The sequence below is a fragment of the Mastacembelus armatus genome, chromosome 6 (genome assembly GCF_900324485.2).
Source record: "Mastacembelus armatus chromosome 6, fMasArm1.2, whole genome shotgun sequence".
NCBI lineage: Eukaryota > Metazoa > Chordata > Actinopteri > Synbranchiformes > Mastacembelidae > Mastacembelus > Mastacembelus armatus.
In genome coordinates, this window is record NC_046638.1 from 9,148,400 (window position 1) to 9,159,384 (window position 10,985).

Sequence of the window (10,985 nt, forward strand, 5' to 3'; positions counted from 1 at the left end):
ACAGGTCACCCAAGTCCTGCTCTGATTGAGATGTTAACAGGAGTTGTCAGTTTACAGTGTCATAATGCCCAGCTTTATTTTCACAGTTAACAACACAGTAGAAATTAGCAGCACAGCTAAGAAAGTATCTCACTGGCGCTGTCAGCTTCTTTATCTCTCATCCATTTTTTTTTCTTTTCCACCTAAACCTGCCTGTGGATCATCGTGGATCGACGTGCAAGAGGTTTTTCATGCACCGTCGTCTTGTCTCCCTGCGTCCTCCAGTTCCTCCCCATCCTCATACTCATAGTCCATCCGACTCCGCTCATACTCCAGCTCCTCTCCCTCAAATTCAAACCCATCTCCTTCACATATCAGCTCCTCCGTCTCATATTCCACACCTTCTTCGTCATATTCAAGCTCAGCTCCATCATACTCTGTGACTGGCAGCTCCACATCCGCCTCCATCTCCTCCTCCTCCGCCTTCACCAAGGGCTCTTCCTCTTTAGCGTCTGCATCCTCTACAGTCACTACAGCTTCATTTGTTGCTTGTTTTGAGCTGCTGTTTTTTAGGATGCCGTGAATCACAGGCTCCTCTCCGGCAAGAGCCAATTCCTCAGCCTCCTTCTCTGCAGCCTTTCGTTGTCTCTCCTTCCTGGCCTCGCGGGCCGCCAAGAACTCTGCAGCCCCTTCCCCGACTAACAGCACCTCCTCGCCCACCATAGGAGGGTCCTTAACAGGGTTATGGTCGTAGGAGAACAGACGCAGGGTCCGGACACGCTTCAAGCTGGGAAACTCTGATATCTTGTTGCGGTCAAGGTCTAAGATCTCCAAGCCTTGCATGCGCAGCAGGACTTTGGGGAAGGTATCAAAGCGGTTCCCGTAGAGCCACAATCCCCTCAGAGCCTCCATACGCCACAGGTCAGGAGGCAGCGTCTTCAGCCGGTTGTCCCCTATTTGAAGGGACTTGAGGTGCGGCAGGTCATAGAGTTCCTGTGGAAATCTCTGGAAATAGTTGCTCTCTACCCACAGGCAGCGCAGACTCTGCAGGTTTCTCATCTCAGGTGGGAGGCTCATCAACCTGTTGTTGCCCAGGTAGAGGCGAGTGAGGTGCGTGAGCTGACAGATGGCCAGAGGGACGTCCTCCAGCTTGTTGAAGTCGAGGGCGAGTATCCGCAGACCCATCAGCTGGGAGATGCTGTCCGGCAGATTGCGCAGGCTGTTTCCACAAACATACAACTTCTCCAGGTGCGTCAGCGCGCAAACACGTGAAGGCAACCGCTTAAATTTACAGTAACTTAAATCCAACACAGGATCTCCACTCTCCAACAACTCCTCCACCCCTAGTGGAAGCTCTCCCTCCACCTCCTCTTCTTCTTTCTTCTTCTTCTTCTTCTCTTCGACCTCTGCCTCCTCGCCATCCTTCCCCCCTTCCTCTTCTTCTTCTGCCTCTCCCTTCCTGGAGGAGTTGCCCATGCTGAGGCCTGACTCCTCTGTGAGTCAGGACAGAGTCATTTGATGAGGTAGTGTGTGTGTGACAACTTAACCCTCAGCCTGGGAGCTGCTGTTGTTTTGTGGTTGAACCCAAAGAGCATCATGGCTTGTGCCAAGTAACACTCTTGCAGCCATGCTGCAGCAGTTTCAGGTGTCGCTCCGTCCCTTCATCTGCTGCTTCATCAAAAAAAAAAAAAAAAAAAAAAAAAAAAAAAAAAAAAAAAGCACAAACGAAAAATATCTGACAAACTACAGAGAAATAACAATAATACTAGTAGTAGTTGTTGTATTGATAATAGTCATAGAGCTGCTGGTAGTTTTGAGCGTAAACTGGGTTCTTGCAGTTCTTTCTTCTTCTCTTTAACTTCCTGGAGGTTTCTAAGGGAAAGATAACGCGCAGATCGAGATCGCGCCGCTTTATCACAGCAGGAAAAAAGGTGCCACTTTAAGACACTGAACAGTCAGTTTACAGTCGCTCTTCCGTCGCTGGATAAACTCACGGTGTGTGCGCAGCGCACTGACCTGGACGGCGGCAAAGGAAAACAGTTAATGGAAATCTGTCCAGTAGTCAAGGAAGCTGCTCCCAGTTAGAGGCCGAGGTCTCCCGGAGTTTTAATCCGCGCTGGGAGAAGAAAGTACAGGTTTTAGAAAAACTGCAGCGCCGACTGACTGACTCTGCGCCTGATGTTGGCCGCTTCTCTCCATCAGTGTGAAGGTTTACATTGCTGCCTCCCTCCCTCTGTAACCGGAACAGGGGCATTCACATCACATGGTCAATGTGTGTGTGTATGTGTGTGTGTGTGTGTGTGTGTGTGTGTGTGTGTGCATGTGAATTAAAAGTATTTAGAAAAAATCTCCCCTATTCCAATTTTAAGAAAACCCCAGCAATTTCTGGAAAAAACACAGACCCATACAGCAGATTCGTTTTTCCGTATTTCTCTATTGGAGTCTGTAAACTTTTTGTCTATTATGTCTAATCTCTGTGTGTGTTTCATCACTTTTTCTATTTGATATTTCTGTCAAGTCACGCTGTTTTTTGTTTTACTCTAATATCCTCACTGATATATAAAAAAGTCAGATTTTTAGCTCTCTCTGGTCAAATAAGGCATGACCAGAAATGCAAATACAAATAGTAACTAAGTGCATTTTCTTAGTACATGTACTGTATTGAAGAACAAGTATGAGGAACTATTTTAGACTGTGTACTAAGCTTTACATACAAAACATAAGCACAGTTAAACACTGATCTGTAAATAAAATAGAGGACCTCATGCCACCATCACAAAGGTCATTAGGAGATATAAAGGCTTGTATATTAATCAGTGGGAGTCCAACCTTTGAGCTGACAACTGTCTAGGAGACAAGTGTCACTTTTGTTTAAATGTAAGAGTACACAATGAACTAATAATAAACTATATAATAATAAAATTAATACTGATAGGAGCCTGTGCTGCATTGTGAGTGATTTTAATTTTGATACTAAGATATAATAAATGCATTTTGCTGATGACACTTGCATCTTTTCTGAAGTCACATTTTTAATGACTTGTATTAAATAGTTTTTATATTATGGTGCAAAAGCTACTTTTACTAACTGTAAGTGAAGGATCTCACTATCCTGTCCAGCTGTGTAAATACAGAATCATACATTAATACATGTAGACCAGCAATTTTCACACCGCCAAAGATGCAAACTCCAGTACTGTGTATCAAACACTACAGATACTCTGGAGGTATCTAGCTGTGATGTCAACCTTTATGTGACACACTCACGGTGTTAATACATTCATATTTGGCACTGCATGTTAAATTATTCATATCATTCAAAAAGTCATCAGATAGATAGATAGATAGATAATTTAAAAGGGTGACTCTAAACACTAAACTGAATCCACTTAAACCAGCATAGATTGGAATGAATGTGACCCAACTAAAATATATTTGTTCACTGTGGCTCAAAATAGCTCTCAAATTTGTGTGAGCCCAGAGCAAGTTTCAACTAAAAAGGCAACAACTGATGCCAATGCAGACTAACCAGTAAAAGAATATTCACATCCTCTTAATTTGCAATAATTCTCCACTACAACTATACAGTGTTACTCAAAGTTATGTAATGTGACCGATGCTGAGCTTTTCTATTTAAGTATTTATTTATTCCATTACATTTCTGAGGCAACTATTACTCCTATACTTTTTGCCCCAATAAATCTACTATGGACCATATAATAGGATAACTAGTTATTTTGTAGAGTAAAGAATATACAAAACATTTTCTGTGATCCCCCCACAAAAACATATATTATCTTATTAAACTACAAACAGGTTTAGTTATAACTGTTTGTTATAACCTGTTATAACCTAACTCACTACAACCTTAAAATATAACATAATGCATCAATAGTAAACATCCAAAACAATACATTCCGTTTAACTTTTTTAACATTGGACTGTCTTTTGCAGTTTCCTTATTAGTTAATTAGTTTCCTTATTATTACTCAAACATGTGTTCTGAATACTTCTTCCGCTTCTGCATAGTGCCGGCATCAGAATATGTGTAGCCTACTGTATGAGGACAAAGTAGTCGTTGTAAACAAGAATCTATCTAATGTGTTAACATTTGTTTTATCTCAGGTTCGGGTTGTGCCATTGGCTAATGTGTGGTAATTTAAGCCCTCGTATGTTTTGGATGCCGAATCGCCTGACTTGTTTGAGTTCCTGACAGTAGCAGACAGTTCGTGTGATTGACAGCGTGTTGTGTCGGTTGTGATACTGAAGAAACCCTTGGAAAAAAGCTGCTGGGGTCAGATGCGCAGTGCTTCTGTCAGCTTAATGAGCTGTGGCAGAAGAAACAGACAAACAGGGAGACAGCCCGGACTCTGCTTGAGGATAATCCTGTCTGATATGCTGAGGACCAAAAAAAGCTGATTTGCAAATTTCTGCATTGCATTGAAATGACCCTGAAATGACACAATAGACTGTAAGCAGCAGGCAGACAGAGACCTCAGGGAGTGAATGACTCTGACTGCTGAGGTAACTGAGTTGAATGCAGATGAAGCACTACAAGACCCAGACAGCATGAGAAACATACGGAAAACAAACAAACAAACAATAACTAACCTAAATGAATCTAGACATTAGTGGTCATTTTATGTCATGTACTGAGAGGAAAGTGTTAAAATATTACAGCTGGGTTATATTGCACTGCTGCATGTTACTGAATGATGACAGCCTGTAGTGGCACCTGCTGTTGCATCCTCAGGGTTGAAGAAGGTTAATTGAACTTGCGCTGTTTGATGATGGAAGAGGGAAGTGCAACACATACATTTGATAGTAAAGTTGCATAATGTAATGACTGTGTGTATCACAATGATGGTATTAATGTTAAGATAATAACACATCACACTAAACTTGCATTCTCTTCAGCTGCAAATGAAAAAATAAATCATTCAAGTGATGGCAACATCAGCAACACACAGTGCTCTGACATCTGAGATACTTCTGATTTACTATCAACTATTATTCCATTACATTAAGTTTAGAACTGACCACAAAGGTTTTCTGAAAATTATTAAATATTGGATTTTCTTGCAAATGGTATGCAGATATTTAGCAATTAGAGGTGGCATCAAAAAATATGTTTTGTATATTCACACACTTGTGTTATTAGCACATTTAGTTTGATTATAATTTGATTACCCTCATTCTGCTGGGTAGCTTTTTGAATTTGCCGCAGAGGATCAATAAAGTTTAACAATGATTAAACCAAGATGTGTATTATAGATTTGATTCTGCAGAGTAACTACTAAGTAAAGTTATAAAATACATGTAGTACAGTAAACGCTGACATGCAGTGAAGTAAGTAAGTAGTAGAAAATTGAAATACACAAGTAAAATCCGAATACCTCAAAGCTGTACTTAAATAGCTACAGTATAGAGTAAAAATGCTTAGTTACGTTCCACCACTGCATGTTTCATAGTCTTACAACATTCACATGAAGGTTTTTTTTTAAAAGCCTCATTAAATCTACTTTGATTTCAGGTTGCAAAATATATATATGTATATGCAGATGCACTGCAGATATGACGAGATATAATTAAAAATCTGACCATGCTTAGTATATCTGTGTAAGTGTTATAATAAGTGATAATGGAAGACCAACGACCTGCAGATGACTATCTCCGTCGAAGCGCTCAGGCGACACAGTGATGACCGGTTGAGCCTGTTGCGCATTGGCCAGTGCATCCAGGATCTACTGCGCACCGATTGGCCCAGAAACCCTCGAATGATCAGCTCAGCGTTTGCACTGAATGAACCGGTGAATATATAAGGCCAGACAGCGGACGCTTGTTCTAGGGGATGTTTACTATTTAAAATGGCCATAATATGCAGGGGAGCAAATAAAGCGAACCTGTGCGTGAGTGTGACTGAACCCCGGGGACAGTAGCGGAATATTTGGATACTGTAAGTATAAAAATATTCGTCATCTTCATGTTAGCGGGCCTGCGGGATGGGCAGACATCCTGTAATCTGCAATTGTTGTTGAAATAATTAACCAACAGACGCAAGATGAACGTTATCGCATTGCCTTTATGTGGTTTAACGTGTTTGTTATGCGTCCTGTGTTTACATTAGTCGTATATTTTGATGAATCGCGACTTCCCAGCCTGTGTACTTTAGCGCATCTGCTGTAAATACCCACGCATTCTCCTGATTGTGCACACTGCATAGTTATCATCACCAGACTTTACTTTAAAAATGTGCACTTGACCTTTAAGGGAGATTCATGTTTCACGTGCGGACTTCACAGAAGAAACCCTCCCAGCATCACCCTCAGCCTCCTGGTTGTCGGGTTTCATCATGAATTATTAGTGAACGCGTTGTGGCTTTTTGTGTTGCAGTCGGGTGCATGGTTAGGAGGAACGCAGCAGCAGCTGCATGTTAAAAAGCCCCTTTTCTCTGCTCTCTCCTGCACAATGTGGGACTGTTCTTGACTTTCTTTTTCCACATCCAGGTGCCAGACTTTGTTGCCGACTGCCCCTTCTAAGTGTGTGGGTGAGTCAAGGCCAGCAAGACAGCAGTGAGGATGGGAGGTGGAAGCCAGCAGACAGAAACTGGAGAGCCGTGCAGCGGGCGAGCCGAAGGTGTTTACACCTGGGAGGAAGTGAAGAGCCACTGCAGCAGGAATGATCAGTGGCTGGTCATTAATAGAAAGGTTTACAACATCACTCAATGGGCCAAAAGACACCCAGGAGGGTCTCGGGTCATCAGCCACTATGCTGGAGAAGATGCTACGGTAAAATGTGTTTCTTAGATTTATCTTACACAAAATAAACCTAATACAAATAACCCAATTTTTGGGTTGTGTTGTTCATAATATCACTGGTGTAATGTAGTAGTATAACTCATGCTGCAAAACAAGACACATATTATGTATTTTCTACTTCACCATATAAATATGGTGAAAGTCAAGTTGTTACTTTTCAGATAAAGATTTTACTTTAAAAAACATTTGATTCACTATAAAAATCACCAGTGTTTAGTTTCAGCTGGCTATGAGTCCTTATCAGTTCCACCACTTCCCCTTTAAACTTCTCTGATGGTTTCATTCAAATCATTATTTGAGACCCAAAGAGGTAAAATGATCCAATTTGCCACAAAAATCAAAAATTAAAAAAAAAATGTTTTTGTTCTGTATTTTTACATTGTTCTTTTGGTACTTTTACTTAAGTAAATGAGCTGAATATTCTTTCCTATGCTGGTAAATGTAAAAAAAGAACTTTGTACTTGGCTCATCACAGACAGAATTTCTTTCTCACTGCTGTTTTCCAGGAGGCTTTCATTGCTTTTCATCCTGACCTGAAGTTCGTGCAAAAGTTTCTGAAGCCCCTGTTGATCGGAGAGCTGGCAGCAACAGAGCCCAACCAGGATCCAAACAAAAACGTAAGCCCCAGCCTCACTTTATTCATGAAGCAGCTTTTGTCCCACTGTGGCATGTGCAGAAACCCCTTGAGAAGATGGAGAAGGTCAGACCACTCACAGCTCTGTTTTCTTATTCCTACAGTGTTCAGGTGCATCCTCTGGCAGCTCATGTTTCCTCAGTTGTTAAACGACTTAAATAATTTATTTCTTCTTGTTCTTCACTCTACCAAAACCCTGATGCTGCACCAGCTGTGAGAACATGATATTATTCTTGCACACATCAAGAAAGGGCTTTGTTGGTTCACCTTCTCTGTTCTTCAATCTGCTCTCAGGCAGCAATCATACGGGATTTCAGCAATTTGCGTGAGCAGGTGGAGAAAGATGGTCTGTTTCGAACTCAGCCTTTGTTCTTCTGCCTGCACCTCGGACACATCGTGCTGCTGGATGCCCTCGCCTGGCTGATGGTGTGGTTCTATGGAACGAGCTGGACCCTGACGTTGTTGTGCGCAACCATGCTGGCTATCGCTCAGGTGCCTTATTCATTGTGATATCTTGGTCTAAGTTTTACTGATGAGGTACGAATGATTGAAGTCAAACTCTGCAGCAAACAGTAAAACTCTAAATGCGTGTTTCTTTTCTTCTTTCAGTCTCAGGCCGGCTGGCTGCAGCACGACTTTGGCCACCTGTCTGTCTTCAGGAACTCCCGCTGGAATCACCTGGCACACAAGTTTATCATCGGCCATTTGAAGGTGATTGATATTCTCAATTATATATTTCTTTTTCCTAAAATGTTTACATGCTTATTAAAAAGGTTGCTCTCTCAGGGAGCTTCTGCCTGCTGGTGGAATCATCGTCATTTCCAGCATCATGCTAAACCCAACATCTTCCGTAAGGACCCTGACGTCAACATGTTGAACGTATTCGTAGTTGGAGCCGTTCAGCCGGTGGAGGCAAGTGACACAAAGCTGATATTTCCGATTCCTTAAAACTTTAAAACAGCATCTCACGCTAACCCTGTATTTTTCTCTGTTACAGTATGGCATTAAAAAGATCAAACACATGCCCTATAATCGCCAGCACCAGTACTTCTACCTTTGTATGTTTTTTTAAAGAGTCATTCATTTAAAATGAATGAAACTGTGAATACATCACAGGTATATTTATAATCTACTTCTCTTTTAGTGGGACCACCGCTGCTCATTCCAGTTTACTTCCTCTATCAGATAATGCAAACCATGTTCTCCCGCCGTGAATGGGGGGTAAGAATCTGTCTTTTGTTTGCCACAGTGCAGTTTACGTTAATGTAGTTTCATTTTTTTATTTGCTATAAGGGACAAATGTAGGCTAATCTAATTATCTCTGTTACAACACTTCAAGAAAAACAATTCACCAAGAACCACAGAAGAAATAGACATGAATATGTAATGATATACAAAAAGTGTTAGTTAGTTAGTTAGTTAGTTAGACAATGATGATTTTTGATAACAAATAAATGATATCAATCATATTAATCTGCTTGTCTTGTGTAGGATCTGGCTTGGTCCATGTCCTACTATCTTCGCTACTTCTTCTGTTATATACCCCTCTATGGTCCACTTGGTGCATTTGCACTCATCACCTTTGTCAGGTAAAAAATTCTGAGGGAATATTAAAGTTTTTTTTTTTTTTAAATCAAAGATATTTTATAATGTTTAATGCCATAACAATGTATGTTGGGATTATTGTATTGTAATTATTTTCTTAAAGCTAAAGTTTCTCCATTGCTTACACTAATTTCCTAACATAGTACAATTTTGATTTTCAGTAAACAAATCTCATAAAACTTCACTTCACTAAACCGAAACACTTTTTTAGCACGAGAGTGGGAACTGAACTTCCAGTACAGAAACACAGATCAAGTTACTGTGGTGGAGGAAATTGAAAGGCAGAACTTGTCAACCTAAAAGCTATACTTTGAAGTGTTTAATTGCTGATCTGGTGCTGACCCCTTCTAAGACAATATTTGGTTACTGGTCTCATATTGTTCTGAATGCTCCAGGTTTCTGGAGAGTCACTGGTTTGTGTGGGTGACTCAGATGAGTCATCTGCCCATGGATATCGATTATGAGAAGCACCAGGACTGGCTGAGCATGCAGGTCTCTGGTTTATTACAAATACAAAAATACAAAAAAAAAATCCTCTGTCTGCTGTGACGTCCACAGTCACCTGCAGGTGGTATTGGTGTACCAACTCATTTACTCTCTTCTGTCTCATTTTGTATTGTAGTTACAAGCCACCTGTAATATTGAGCAATCCTTCTTCAATGACTGGTTCAGCGGACACCTCAACTTTCAAATCGAGCACCAGTAAGTCAAATGTTTAGAAGTGAAGTCGAGAGAGCATATGTGTCTTGTAGTAACGTTATTACAGTCCAGTCGTTGCAGACAAAACCCCAAGTGTACTCGGAGGAAAATACTGAAAACCATTTCACTTTTTTAAACGCACTGTATGTTTATATGAGATGTCATAAATTAAAATAGGAAGCTACCTGAAAAAGTAGTTTTTTGAGGCACTGAAGGTCAATCGGAATGAAGAAATGTATGTTAAAGGGATATTTACATTTCTGGACATTTTGTACAAAGTACAACATCTATTTGAATAAAAATCCAGTTGACATCTCACGTTTGTGGAACTGAGCAAAGATGACCCTGATTTAAAAAAAAACAAAAAAAAAAACCTTAGGCCCACAGTGATGTTTATTTTTTATTTCTTGTGAAATTATTGTAAATGAGAGAGAGGTCACTGTATATGATACATGCAGCAGAAGTGAACAGGAAACCACCATTTTAGGTCCAGTTTATCTCATGGACACTTTCTTTTTTTTTTTTTTTTTCGTCTCTGAAGTCTGTTTCCTACAATGCCACGACACAACTACCACCGGGTGGCCCCTCAGGTCCATGAACTGTGTAAGAAGCATGGGATTCCTTACGAGGTGAAAACTCTGTGGCGAGGCCTGACCGATGTTGTCAGGTATGTAGTGATAGTACTAATATTTACTGCAATAATAAAATGCTTTGTGGTATAAAAGTCTGAAGTTTTTATTTTTATTTTTTTCAGTTCACTGAGAACCTCAGGGGAACTCTGGCTGGATGCATATCTCCATAAATGACAAATTTTACTCTCTACCCTGCACCTAAAAGGTGTAATCCATTTCTCCTCTTCTGCATCATGAATCATCGATTGTATCTGTTTGGTTTTACAATCAAGTAAAGTTTGGGAATGATTTTTGTTTTGTTTGTTTTTTGTTTTTGCCAGTCTTATCGTTCAATCTTGTCTTGCCTTTCAGTTTCTGTGCAGCATTTCTTTTAGTGCTCATAGGACTGCTTTACAGTATATTGGAACAACAGTAGGATGGTGTCATTTCTCATTAATGCAATTATGAAAACTGATATAGTGAGCTATTTAAAGTGATGTTTTTTTTTTATTTATCACGTGATACAACTTGAGCAGTATATCATTTATAGTTACTCTGACAGACGACAAATCCTGTGATCTGGTCTGCACTTGTAAATTTTATCTATCTAACCTAAAATTTGTTCTTATACAATAAAGA

At 40.4% G+C, this 10,985-nt stretch overlaps 2 protein-coding genes across 2 annotated transcripts; one reads left to right on the plus strand and one right to left on the minus strand.

Annotated features, from left to right (window-relative positions):
- Window positions 1-228: 228 nt before the first annotated feature.
- On the minus strand, window positions 229-1,455 carry lrrc10b (leucine rich repeat containing 10B). Its single transcript, XM_026312103.1, has one exon. It carries the CDS (start codon window positions 1,453-1,455, stop codon window positions 229-231), a length of 1,227 nt encoding a protein of 408 aa, XP_026167888.1.
- Window positions 1,456-5,796: 4,341 nt separating this feature from the next.
- On the plus strand, window positions 5,797-10,659 carry fads2 (fatty acid desaturase 2). The gene is made up of 13 exons (XM_026311175.1): window positions 5,797-5,935; window positions 6,486-6,767; window positions 7,304-7,414; window positions 7,726-7,923; window positions 8,041-8,142; window positions 8,218-8,343; window positions 8,429-8,489; window positions 8,576-8,652; window positions 8,923-9,020; window positions 9,432-9,528; window positions 9,659-9,738; window positions 10,277-10,402; window positions 10,490-10,659. Exons 2-13 carry the CDS (start codon window positions 6,558-6,560, stop codon window positions 10,539-10,541), a joined length of 1,338 nt encoding a protein of 445 aa, XP_026166960.1. The 5' UTR covers window positions 5,797-5,935; window positions 6,486-6,557; the 3' UTR covers window positions 10,542-10,659.
- Window positions 10,660-10,985: the final 326 nt, after the last annotated feature.

Coding starts and splice junctions, on each gene's coding strand:
- lrrc10b (XM_026312103.1), bottom strand. CDS start 1,455: ATGGGCAACTCCTCCAGGAAGGGAGAGGCAGAAGAAGAAGAGGAAGGG.
- fads2 (XM_026311175.1), top strand. CDS start 6,558: ATGGGAGGTGGAAGCCAGCAGACAGAAACTGGAGAGCCGTGCAGCGGG. Junction 8,143..8,217: donor TTATCATCGGCCATTTGAAG/GTGATTGATATT, acceptor TTGCTCTCTCAG/GGAGCTTCTGCCTGCTGGTG. Junction 9,739..10,276: donor AACTTTCAAATCGAGCACCA/GTAAGTCAAATG, acceptor TCGTCTCTGAAG/TCTGTTTCCTACAATGCCAC.